At 46.6% G+C, this 13,408-nt stretch overlaps 1 protein-coding gene across 1 annotated transcript in view; it reads left to right on the forward strand.

Moving 5' to 3' along the window:
- The first annotated feature begins 208 nt into the window (after positions 1-208).
- Positions 209-13,408, forward strand: part of FOCAD (focadhesin) — a 127,894-nt gene continuing 114,694 nt past the window's right edge. The window contains exons 1-6 of the mRNA XM_028712104.2: positions 209-275; positions 4,205-4,294; positions 5,663-5,737; positions 7,204-7,358; positions 10,115-10,219; positions 13,110-13,211. Of these exons, the coding sequence (XP_028567937.2) occupies positions 4,238-4,294; positions 5,663-5,737; positions 7,204-7,358; positions 10,115-10,219; positions 13,110-13,211 (494 nt within the window). The 5' untranslated portion in view covers positions 209-275; positions 4,205-4,237. The remainder of the gene's footprint in view (positions 276-4,204; positions 4,295-5,662; positions 5,738-7,203; positions 7,359-10,114; positions 10,220-13,109; positions 13,212-13,408) is intronic.

Genomic DNA, 13,408 nt, shown 5'->3' on the forward strand with positions numbered 1-13,408 from the left:
GTTATTTATTCTTCATTAAAAGTATCCCCTCCTCTCTGAGGCGATTCTTCCCGCCCCTCCCCCTCCTCCGAGCGGCCTTCGAGCCCCTGGTGTCTAATGCGCATGCTCCCCGGCTGCGAGCATGCTCGGGACCAGCAGCGAAGCCGAAGTGCCCTTACCTTGCCCTGATTTGTCGCCGGCCGCGCGGCGGGGCGGGGAGAGAAAAGAGGGCGCTACTGCGGCTGCGCCGCTCCGGCCAGTCGCCACGCTGCGAAGTTGCTGCTGCTGCTTGACAGGTGAGCCGCGCCTCGGAACGTTGGCGGCCGCGGGGTTCTAACCGCCGCAGGTCACTGACCCCGGGGTTCTAACCGCGGGGTAATAACCGCAGGGCACTAATTGCAGGGTTCTAAACTGCGGGGTGCCGATTTCGGAGTTCTGTCTGTGGGTTCTAGCCACGGGGTAATCCTTGCGGGGTTCTAACCACGGAGCAAGGAGGGCAGCCTCGGAATAGGGAGAGGGGCAGGCCAGTCTCCAGACTTTCCTGGAACAGGGGCTGGTGCAGACCCGGCCATTGAGTGTTTCTCCAAAACTTGAGTCTCCAGCTGTTTCGGGACTCCCATCATCCCTGACCGCTAGAGTTGATGGGAGTTCATACAGTATATTTTTGAATTATTCGCCCAGCACATGGAGTGGACATTCCAACGCCCTAAAGCACGGCAAAAAGACTTGATACTGATGAATTGGAAAAATAAAAACGTGGCGGCTCCTTTCTGCGATTGGAGACTTCTACAAACTCGCAACATATGAACAACTTGCATATAAACACAAGCTTGCCATGGACAAATTCAATGATGTTGGGAATCCATTCTTACAAATACTGTAATAGGTTAAGATCTGGTAAAGTACAATAACAACTTTGCAAAGTGTACAGTTTTGGGTTTCCTCCCCTACCTTTACTTTCCCTTCTACACAGGTTCTGTTTCTCTTTCTCTCTCTTTTATTTAGGTATAATTATGTACTTTTAAACTTTCAGCAAAGATGTCTGAATTGTTATTATTAAAAAACAAATAAACATAGGAAGGGTCCCAAGAGTCATCTAGGGAAAATGCAGGGAGACCCAATTTTTGGAAACCCTGATTTAGAGAGAGGGGCATGCACTTGGGAATATAGTAGCATGCCTTGGGGCCCTAGGAGCCAACTCCTTGGGGTTGGGGCCCTGCTTCTCAAGCAAGTCCATAGGGAACCCTGCATGTACAGATCATTGGAGCGAGAACTCTCTACAGTGGTACCTCAGGTTACATACGCTTCAGGTTACAGACTCCGCTAAACCAGAAATAGTACCTCGGGTTAAGAACTTTGCTTCAGGATGAGAACAGAAATCGTGCTGTGGCGGCAGCAGGAGGCCCCATTAGCTAAAGTGGTGCTTCAGGTTAAGAACAGTTTCAGGTTAAGAATGGACCTCCGGAACGAATTAAGTACGTAACCAGAGGTACCACTGTGCAGCCATTTTAATGACTGTGTGTGAGTCAGCCATACATTCAGAGCATGTACTTAGTCTTGAAGATGCTGCCCAGAGACGTTTCAAACTGTTTGCAAAGGCTTTTACATAAATAAACAAAGCATAACCAGAAACTGTATAACCAAGGATCCTACGATGACATAGTAATAGTAATTAATTATTTGTATCCAGCCCATCTGGCTTGGTTTCCCCAGCCACTCTGGGCGGCTTCCAACAAAGATTAAAAATACATTAAAGTGTCACACATTAAAAACTTCCCTGAACAGGGCTGCCTTCAGATGTCTTCTAAATGTCAGTTAGTTCTTTATTTCCTTGACATCTGATGGGAGGGTGTTCCACAAGGCGGGTGCCACCACCGAGAAGGCCCTCTCCCTGGTTCCCTGTAACCTCACTTCTCGCAGGGAGGGAACTGCCAGAAGGCCCTTGGCGCTGGACTTCAGTGTCCGGGCAGAACGCTGGGGGTAGAGACGCTCCTTCAGGTATAGAGCAAGAATGAGGAACCTGTGCCCCCCCAGATGTTGCAGGACTACAGCTCCAATTTTCATGGTTAGCCAGGACTGATGGAAACATCTGGAGTCCTGCCACATCTGGAGGGCCACAGGTTTCCTAACCCTGCCACAGAATATCGTGGAGTAGCGCTCGCAAGTATTTGGGGACCATCAAAGAAGTTCAAGGACCTTGATGCCTTTCAGTTTTCTACACGCAAAAGTGTAATGGAAACGTCTCGTTGACAACTGACTTTTGTCTGGGACAGATGCTGTACATCAGGCCATTGCCTGGAGGGAAATGCAAGAGGTGCCAGATCAATAAAGTGCTTACCTTTAGACTATAGAAGTGTGCAGCTTCTACCACTATAATGTCTAGATGAGTTACTCTTCCCATATGCTGACCAGTTTTCGTTACAGTATGTGGATCTCGTTAGACTTCCCCGTTCAAGAGGCTTCTCATTAAGTTATTTGTGGGGCTTTCGGGGTGTGTGGCCAGAGAACCTAATCACAGCCGACTGGGAAGCAGGTCAGTTTGAGGTTGCTGGGAGCTCCCATTGGTGTACTGACACCTCGTTGCCAAATACTGAGCCTCGACTTCAGCCGTGAGAATGATGTAAAGAGAATCGTCCATAAAAGGGGCTGGGGAATAATCATGCTTCCAGTTGGATCCATGCATATAATCGTTGGATTATGGAGAAATTATAGAGATTATATGCGCTGGATTATGGAGAAAGCTAGAGAGTTCCAGAAAGACATCTACTTCTGCTTCATTGACTATGCAAAAGCCTTTGACTGTGTTGACCACAGCAAACTGGCAAGTACTTAAAGAAATGGGAGTGCCTGATCACCTCATCTGTCTCCTGAGAAATCTCTATGTGGGACAATAAGCTACAGTTAGAACTGGATATGGAACAACGGATTGGTTCAAAATTGGGAAAGGAGTACGACAAGGCTGTATATTGTCTCCCTGCTTATTTAATATATATGCAGAATTCATCATGCGAAAGGCTGAGCTGGATGAATCCCAAACCGGAATTAAGATTTCCGGAAGAAATATCAACAACCTCAGATATGCAGATGACACAACATTGATGGCAGAAAGTGAGGAGGAGTTAAAGAACCTTTTAATGAGGGTAAAAGAAGAGAGCACAAAATATGGTCTGAAGCTCAACATCAAAAAAACGAAGATCATGGCCACTGGGCCCATCACCTCCTGGCAAATAGAAGGAGAAGAAATGGAGGCAGTGAGAGATTTTACTTTCTTGGGCTCCATGATCACTGCAGATGGTGACAGCAGTCATGAAATTAAAAGACGCCTGCTTCTTGGGAGGAAAGCAATGACAAACCTAGACAGCATCTTAAAAAGCAGAGACATCACCTTGCCAACAAAGGTCTGTATAGTTCAAGCTATGGTTTTCCCAGTAGTGATGTATGGAAGTGAGAGCTGGACCATACAGAAGAATTGATGCTTTTGAATTATGGTGCTGGAGGAGACTTTTGAGCATCCCGTGGACTGCAAGAAGACCAAACTTCTCCACTCTTAAGGAAATCAGCCCTGAGTGCTCACTGAAAGAACAGATCGTGAAGCTGAGGCTCCAATACTTTGGCCACCTCACGAGAAGAGAAGACTCCCTGGAAAAGACCTTGATGTTGGGAAAGATTGAGGGCACAAGGAGAAGGGGACAACAGAGATGGTTGGACAGTGTTCTCGAAGCTACCAGCATGAGTTTGACCAATCTGCGGGAGGCAGTGGAAGACAGGAGTGCCTGGCGTGCTCTGGTCCATGGGGTCACGAAGAGTCAGACATGACTAAATGGCTAAACAACAACAACATATAATCGTATTTGTGAGCAAATGCAAGAGGAGGGCAGGATCCTGATCTGGGGATCCTGGGAACAGAATGAGTATCTGAAATGCATCCATCCAACAGTCATCTAAACAGAAAAGCTCCTTCAGAAGAAAGATGTACAAAACTGGCTTTCATTACCGTTTGATTTTCTGATTATTTTGGCTGACATCAGATTATATGTGTTCTGCATGTTTTGTTTTGTTTTGTGTCGTTTTAAAAGAGAGAGAGAATAAGAGGAGGAAGGAAAGTGTGTGATATTTCAAAGCATCGACGGGGAGGGTAAGGTGCTAGGATGACTACAACCTGCTTAACAGTTGGACTTTGGATTCTTGGCCTTTGTTGATGTGCTTCGATTGTCTCTGTTTGCAGAAGCTGAATGGGTAGCAGGTGGAAGAAAGAGCCATGTCAGAAGAAATCAGAAAGAGACTTGATTTCCCTAACACCCTTATACAGTCACAGGTAAGAAACGGCATCCTTTCCCCTTTTTGTTTTCCCCACCTGGACAATTTTAATGCCATCAGCAAACCCAGCCACCTCACTCATTTATGAATAAGTGAAAAAGCATCTTTCCGCATGCAGATCCTTGGAGGACCCCACTTCCTACACCCTGAAGGCATCCTTTTTTCACTTGTTGATTCACTGTGGACCAGTTTCCTTTGCATCTGTAGCTTTAGGAACCCTTTACAGCAGGTTAGATGAGTCGTCTGGGTAGCCCAAGACTATCCACTCTCACTGGCAGGATCTCCCAGGCTTTTGGGGGGACGGGGGACTCCTGTCTCAGCACCTGCTCTTGAGACCTTTTGAAAAGGGAGATGCCAGAGACTGGCCCACTGAACTGTGGTCCCTCTGCCAGCTTTGGTTTCCATAAGTCAGCACCAGGCAACGACGACTGCACCGATTCAGCAAATAGGCCAAGCGGTTGTTTGGGGCCTCCTTAATAATAATAATAAATTTTATTTATACCCTACCCTTCCCAGCCAGAGCCAGGCTCAGTGCGGCTATCACCAGTAAAATTACAGTAAAAACATAATAGGAAAAAAACACCTATATAAAAAACAGGTTAAAATGCAGCCTCATTTTAAAAGTAGCCGATAAATCAAGACCATATGGGGAGGGAAACATAAGGGTCAGACGGAGTCCAAACGAAAGGCCAGGCGGAACAGCTCTGTCTTGCAGGCCCTGCGGAAAGATGTCAAGTCCCACAGGGCCCTAGTCTCTTGTGACAGAGCGTTCCACCAAGTCAGGGCCAGTACTGAAAAGGCCCTAGCCCTAGTTGAGACCAATCTAATCACCTTGCAACTTGGGACCTCCAAGGTGTTGTCATTTGTGGACCTTAAGGTCCTCTGTGGAGCATACCAGGAGAGGCGGTCTCGTAGGTACGTAGGTCCTAGGCCGCATAGGGCATTAAAGGTCAAAACCAGCACCTTAAACCTGACCCTGTACTCCACCGGGAGCCAGTGCAGCTGGTAAAGCTCTGGATGAATGTGATGCCGCAGCGAGGACCCCGTAAGGAGCCTCGCCGCGGCATTCTGCACCCGCTGGAGTTTCTGGGTCAGCTTCAAGGGTAGCCCCACGTAGAGCGAGTTACAGTAATCAAGCCTGGTTTCTAGAAGCGCCTTGAAGCAGGTTGCAATGTGCAAAGTTGCAGAGGATGCTTGGTTGTGACCCTGTAAGACCACTAGCCACCCTGTCTGACTTTGCAAGGTTATCCTGGAGTCCCGTTCTTTGATTACCTGTTGCAGCCGTTTGGCACAGCAGAACGTCTCGAGTTGCCGCCGCAGGGCCCCGATAAGGAACATAACATGGCAATTTGTGTTTCCTTCGTAGACGGTGGGCCATCTTGTCGCTGCTGTGCTGAAAGAAAATGTTTCGTCTAACAAGATAAGCCAGTCCACTAACCAGGTTTGTTCCGTTGCTTTCGCCTTCTCTTTCCCGCATCAGCCTGGCAGCTGACTTTGTGGCATTACATGATTGAGAATCAATCCTGGTAATGTTAAGTCTTTATGGTTGAATGGTAATTCTTTGCAAGGTTTTGTGTGTGTGTTTTTAAATGAGGTACTTAATAGTACGAGACTGCATAGCCATCATGACAGGCTGTCTGGAGAGAGTGGGATCTGTGCACGCCATATAAATGCTGTGTAAGATTCGGCATGCTGATAAATTTTTCAGATACAGTCATACCTCGTGTTGCGTTTTGTTAGGTTTCCAAGGGGTTGCTCGAGAGCAAGCAGGCAAATACCTCCCTGCTTGGCTGTGAAGCCTTGCTTTTGATGCAAAAAAAACTTTATCTGTCCCGTGGCTGGCTCATTTACTGGCAGAATCCGTGAGTGGGCGGGGCTTAAACTTTCCCCAGCAAAGTAATTTCTTGACGCCCAGTCTGCGCCTCCTCTCTCTGCGCAAAACCTTATGGCGCAGGGAGGGCGTGGGTAACAGTGGACCTCTCCCCTCCCCGCTTTGCCCAGGCAAGGTGTCCTGGCAATGCCTCGCCTCCTCCGAGCCCTGAAGCTCCTCTCCAATGGAGGCGTGGTTACTCTCCCCCGCCGAGGAGGAGCTGTTTTCCACAATCTTTGGGGGTTCTCTGTAATCCATCCGGCTTTTCCTCTCTCCCTCCTGAACCTGACACGTTTGCTTCAGGTTGAGAATTTTCAGGTTGTGTCCCATGGCGACCCAGAAGTACTGGAAAGGGTTACTTCCGGGTTTCGCGCATCATGCGTAGACGCTCAAAATGACGTCACGTGCATGCGCAGAAGCGGTGAATCGCGACCCACGCACACGCAGATGCGCAGACGTGGGTTGCGTTCTGCTTATGTTGTGAATGGGGCTCCGGAACTGAAATTCCATAAATAAGAAGTATGCAAGCAGTCCATGCAGAATGTAGGCACCCTATATATAGAAAGGAGCAAACCAGTGATATTTTAGGGAGCAGGCGAGCAGTCAGGGCCCATGACTTACATTCTAGGAGCCTACAAAACACCATTGCTGTATGTAGGTTTTATTTTATTTGTTTTTTATCTTATATTTTGGAAATGTACATCCAGGTTTTTTTCCTTTAATTTTTTGGGGGGGCCCCCCAAGAGAGTGGGGCCCTAAGCTAGAGCTTGTTTAGCTTATACGTAAATCTGGCATTGGATGGGCGCCTGATGGGAGGTGTGACCCTGGTTAAAACCTTTTGCCACAACTTGAGGTAGTCCATAGAGCCAGCTGGGTAAGTTGGCACCACAAGCTGCAGCTGGAGAAGCTTCCCAAGGAACCTCTGTCCTGTCCTTTTGTGGAGATAAATAATATTTTCAGTTGCGTACCAATTTAAGGAAGCAGAAAGTTGCTGCGTTGGTAAGTCAGCAGTCTTGAAGGAGTGTTCTTGATTTCAGACCCCTGCCTTAAACTTGCTCTGGGAAAAGTGCTGCAGTGACAACGTGGTTGTCCGAACCTCGTGCTGTGAGGCTCTGGTGGCGCTCGTCTCGCAGGATCACACAGAACTCGGTTATGTCCTCAACGGAGCGCTCAACCTGATTCCTTCTGCCAGGTAATTTGCGGGTTGTTTGCATCATCCATGCCGTGCTCCTCTTACGCTTTAAAAAATAAATTAAAATGTTTCGATCATCTTTATCCAGCACATCTGTTCCAGCTTAGCTGCCTTGTACCCATGTTTGCACCATACTCATCACATGGTAATATGTGCTTCTCATGGGCATAGCCAGGATTTATGTTGGGGGGGGGGGTGGACAGGACACCCACCTGTCGTTGTCCTCCATTTGTCTCTGTCTGGCAGATTCAGAATGAAATGTCTGAACGGCAGTTGTTTTAAATTACTTTCTTTTAAAAGTAAAATAGTTGTTTATTGCCTTGACATCTGCTGGGAGGGCGTTCCACAGGGCAGGCGCCACTACGGAGAAGGCCCTCTGCATGGTTGCCTGTAACCTCACTTCTTGTAGCGAGGGAACCACCAGAAAGCCCTTGAAGCTAGACCTCAGTGTCCGGGTAGAATGATGGGGGTGGAGACGCTCCTTCAGGTATACTGGGCCGAGGCCGTTTAGGGATTTCAGGGTCAATGCCAACACTTTGAATTGTGCTCAGAAACGTCCTGGGAGCCAAAGAAGATCTTTCAGGCCTGGTGTTATATGGTCTCGGTGGCTGACCCCAGTCCCCAGTCTAGCTGCTGCATTCTGGATTAATTGCAGTTTCCGAGTCACCTTCAAAGGTAGCCCCACGTAGAGCGTATTGCAGTAGTCCAAGCGGGAGATAACCAGAGCATGCACCACTCTGGCGAGACAGTCTGTGGGCAGGGAGGGTCTCATCCTGCGTACCAGATGGAGCTGGTAGACAGATTCCCTGGACACAGTGTTGACAGCTATGAGTCCAGAATGACTCCCAGGCTGCGCACCTGGTCCTTCAGGGGCACAGTTACCCTATTCAGGACCAGGGAGTCCTCCACACCCGCCCGCCTCCTGTCCCCCCAAAACAGTACTTCTGTCTTGTCAGGATTCAACCTCAATCCTGAACAATCAAACTCAAGAGAATTTTCTGCGAACACCTGACAACCAGCGCATTCCATGTGTGTAATGCATTACTTATGGCGCAATCGTATACGTGCCTGTTTATAAGCAAGACCCATTGACTTCAGGTAAATGTGTACAGATGTTTGTTGGACTCCAATACCCAGATGCCCCAGCCAGAATAGCCAGTGGCCAGGTTTGATGGGAGTTGTAGTCCATCTTTTGTCTGGAGCGCACCATTTTAGCTACCTCTGGTGTATAGGTTTGGAGGTTCAGTCTAGCCCCAAGCACAAATTATTTTGCCACATGTCTGCCAAAACGAAATGTGAGCCTTCATGCCCTACATTTCTTTGAATACTTAAACTGGGTGAGATACGTGGCGGTGGAGGTGTGGAATCAAAGCAAATGGGGAACGGATAAAAGGAAGAACGCAAAGCTTAATAGGTTACAGGTTTCCTGCTCTTTGCATAGAGAACACAAATTTGTTTTCTTGCTCAAGGCCACAAATTTGATTTCCCACCTGTGCTGTATTATGGGGTCAGAGCCAGAGTTTCCAGGACTGGTACCGTTCGAAACATATTTTTCAACCCTTCTAAACTTCCACAAAATCGCATTTTCAGCTGGCTTTTCTTATGCCTCGACCCAGTTAGAAAAACAGAAAACCACCCCACAAACTCTCGAGAGACTTCAGGGCAACAGAGTTTCCCCTAAAGAATAGTTTGTTCTTTTTAAAAATAATTTTTTTTAAAAAAAGAGAGACCCGGGTCTGCCGACAGATTATCCAAATCGAATTAAGACTTTGAAAACACGGTGTGGGAACGCGTGCCCTATGGTGTACTGAAATAGCTGAGATTTATAGATAAAGACGACAGATTTGGATATGTTTGCCGTGTGATTAAATTGACTTGCATAGGACACAGAGTACTAGCTCAATGACTTCCAACCCCAACCCCTTAGTGGAAAGATCAGAGATAGCTGGTAAAGGTAAAGGGACCCCTGACCATTAGGTCCAGTTGTGACCGACTGGGGTTGCGGCGCTCATCTCGCTTTATTGTCTGAGGGAGCCGGCGTACAGCTTCCGGGTCATGTGGCCAGCGTGACTAAGCCGCTTCTGGCGGACCAGAGCAGCGCACGGAATTGCCGTTTACCTTCCCGCCGGAGCGGTTCCTATTTATCTACTTGCACTTTGACGTGCTTTTGAACTGCTAGGTTGGCAGGAGCAGGGACTGAGCAAGGGGAGCTCACCCCGTTGCGGGGATTCAAACCACCAACCTACTGAACAGCAAGTCCTAGGCTCTGTGGTTTAACCCACAGCGCCACCTGTGTCCCTAGACAGCTGGTAAGCAGCTCCAAAAGCAACTTGTATGCCATTATTAATTTTGGGTAGTTCAGTGGAGTGTTTGGGACTCATCCATTACTTCCCCTGAAGAGCTCAGGATTGCATGCCTGTTTTTGGCACAGGCTCCCTGCCCTGAAGAGCTCAGGATTGCATGCCTGTTTTTGGCACAGGCTCCCTGCCCTGAAGAGCTCAGGATTGCATGCCTGTTTTTGGCACAGGCATCCCCAAATATTTATTATTTCTTTATTTCCAATGTTCATGTACTACCGAATGACAAAAGTCCTTTGCGGGACTTTTAAAGTCCTGTGGCACAAATGGAAATCCTTGTGCCGATAGGATAAGGGAATTAGATACTGCCCGTCGTGGAAAAAGTCTCTCCCCCCCCCCCAGCCCTATGCTTTGCACAACAGTGTTGATATGAACTTACACTTATTTTGCTTTTGATAGGAACGTCCATGGTTTGGTAAAAATCCTTGTCAAACTGCTGCAGAAGCAGGCCTTGCAGGTGAGCAAAAGCGAAGAGGAGCCGTTGGGGGAGTTCTATGCAATCAGGTATGTTTTATAAATGGTTTGATTTCTGAGTGCTAATTTGAATGTAACAAGGACTCATCTGGCACCTTACAGACAGGCAAATTTATTATTACAGTGGCCCCTTGGTTCTCAAACACCTTGGTACTCAAACAACTTGGAACCCAAACACTGCAAACCAGGAAGTAAATGCAGGATAGGTCCCTTCCGACAGTTGCCTAAAGGATACTAAGGGCATTGGTACTGAATATATTGCAATCAGCTTGGGTAAAGCTTTTATTTGGGGTAATGGTGAACATTTTGACTCTAACATTTTGACTCCATAAAATGCACCCCTTATCTTAAGAAGATCACTGAGAATCTGAAAAGTACAATTGCAAGCTGTATCCAATTTGATTTTTAATGTACGTTCATTTTATTTAAAAGGAATGTTGTCTGTGACAGGCTCCATCACTGTCATTGCAGAGTGTGGGGTTATGATTATCATTGCACAATCCAGACAAAGCTAAAAATCTGTTGACGTTCCATTGAAATTCTGCTTAATGCAGGTTGTTGGGGGTTTTTTTTTGTAATTGTTTCCTTAGTAAGCCTGGAACCGTAATGCAAGATCCTACTACTAAAAAAGCAAGATGCAGATAATGTTTTGGAATAGAAGCAGTACTTTTTTTTCTGGGGGTTCTTAAGAGCACACACCTTTTTTTCTTACAGAAAAGCACTGAATAGAAGTAATTCCATTTTGCAAGCCACCTGTAGGCAAAACTCTTTGACTTTTGCACTTTTCACTTCTTCCTCTTTATCATAACTGGGTTCTAATTCCTGGTTCTTGTCCCTGGTAAAACACTGTTCCTGTTTTTCCCCCTTTTGAGAAGGTATTGTTGATGCACTTAACCTCCATCTCCTGGGTCTCTGGAATTAAAATACCCAAGGGGTGGTAAGGCAGGGAGCAAATTATCTCTTGTGCCTATGCTTCCACTGCATTGCTTCCGGTTCCCCTAACCATTGTACCAGTGTTAGAAATTCAGATATATAAGCCAGGCACCAAATGGCTCCTTCAACCAAGGTTGTTGTTGTTGTTTAGTTGTGTCCGACTCTTCGTGACCCCATGGACCAGAGCTCACCAGGCACTCCTGTCTTCCACTGCCTCACGCAGTTTGGTCAAACTCATGCTGGTAGCTTCGAGAACACTGTCCAACCATCTCGTCCTCTGTCGTCCCCTTCTCCTAGTGCCCTCCATCTTTCCCAACATCAGGGTCTTTTCCAGAGAGTCTTCTCTTCTCATGAGGTGGCCAAAGTACTGGAGCCTCAGCTTCAGGATCTGTCCTTCCAGTGAGCACTCAGGACCAGTTTCCTTAAGAATGCATAGGTTTGATCTTCTTGCAGTCAATGGGACCCTCAAGAGTCTCCTCCAGCACCAGAATTCAAAAGCATCAATTCTTCGGTGATCAGTCTTTTTTATGGTCCAGCTCTCACTTCCATTGAACCAAGATTACAGTCGTCAAAACTGCCTAGTTGCCAGTCGGCTCGAACGCCGCATATTTCAATACGACTTTTTGGTTCCTGAAATTCATTCTGAATGTACAGATAAAATATAATGGATAGAATTCTACAGGATGTGGTCTTAGTGTGTGAAAACAGCCCAGATCCAAGGATCCCCAGGTATGAATCTCCAGGTGGTAGAGACATCAGCATCCTGGCCCCTGGGCATCTTCACTTGGTCGCAAGTGGCCGATAGCCCAGTGCAAAATGTGCCTGGCTAACTTTGAACACTACATTACACAGATCTAAGGTATGGCCACACTTCTGTCCAATTGTGCTCACCACAACTCAAAGAGGAAATTGCAGGTCTGGAAAATTTACAGGAAAGGGCAGCCGAAATAATCTGTCTTAAAACATATTCTGTATTTCAGACTGTTAGCTAGGTATTTTCATTCTGTGCCTTTAGACTTAGCTTCCCCCCCCACTTTAAATATTTTTTTTTTGATTTTTTTTTTTTGGGGGGGGGGGTTAATTAAAATTTTACAATAACGTATCAACATACAATATAGAAAAAAGATTCCGCAGAATCTCCTGGACTTTCCTCCTCCTCTTTGTGGGTCCTATTGTTAGTCCTTTCCTCCTGCAACTTTTAGAATAATCCAAATCTTTTGCATCTCCATTATGTCAAAAATTCTCCATTAAACTACAAGTGTTATTCTAATCCTATTAACAAATTTAGCTGTTTACAATGGTTTTTAAGACAGATTCTAAATCCCCCCATGTGGTATAGTGGTTAAGAGCTGTAGTCTCGTAATCTGGGGAACCTGGTTCGCATCTCCGCTCCTCTACCTGCAGCTGCTGGGTGACCTTGGGCTAGTCACACTTCTTTGAAGTCTCTCAGCCCCACTTACCTCACAGAGTGTTTGTTGTGGGGGAAGAAGGGAAAGGAGAATGTTAGCTGCTTTGGGACTCCTTCGGGTAGTGATAAAGCGGGATATCAAATCCAAACTCTTCTTCTTCTTCTTTTGGTCTTCCGGATTTCTGATTCTTCCAGTCATTTTTGCCATTTCAGCATATTCCACCAACTTGATCTGCCATTCATCTCTGGTGGCTGGTGAGAACTCGTTAATTTGTTCAGGTTTGTATGTGGTCTGCTCTCTCCTTCGAAGGTAGCACTGCCCTGAAATGTCTCTCTTGCTCATCCAAGGACTTTGCATCACTGTGTGTTCTCCTGCGTGTTAAATAAATGTGCAGAAAGTTTTTTAAAGCTTGGATTTATGCAACTTGAATACAGTCACAACTTAATAGTAATTCTATATGTTGGTGAAAAACATGCAAGAAATGGAGAATGCCTGCACCTGAAGTTGTAATTGTTTGTAGGCTAGTCTGGCTTCCACATTTTCTTCTATTTAACATTTATTTATTAATTTCCCCCCAGGAACTCTCCTCATCCCTTGATCACCGTTCTTGAGAACAGACCTGACTGCTGGCCAGCTCTTCTGCCGCAGCTTACAGCCTTTTTCCAGCAGTGTCCAGAGAGGTAGGGAAGCCAGCAAAATCTACATTCACTCTCCGGGGATGGGAGATTTTGAAAAGCTCACACTGAGGCAATATGCAGTGCCCAAGCCATGTTTATGTGGCCTGTAGGTTCATGATTGAATTCAGGCTTTACAAAATGGAGAAAGAAAATGCGTGTGGGTTTTTGTGTGTGTGTGTCTTTGTGATGATAGAGTTGCA

Source organism: Podarcis muralis, chromosome 17 (genome assembly GCF_964188315.1).
Source record: "Podarcis muralis chromosome 17, rPodMur119.hap1.1, whole genome shotgun sequence".
In the NCBI taxonomy this organism is placed as follows: Eukaryota; Metazoa; Chordata; class Lepidosauria; order Squamata; family Lacertidae; genus Podarcis; species Podarcis muralis.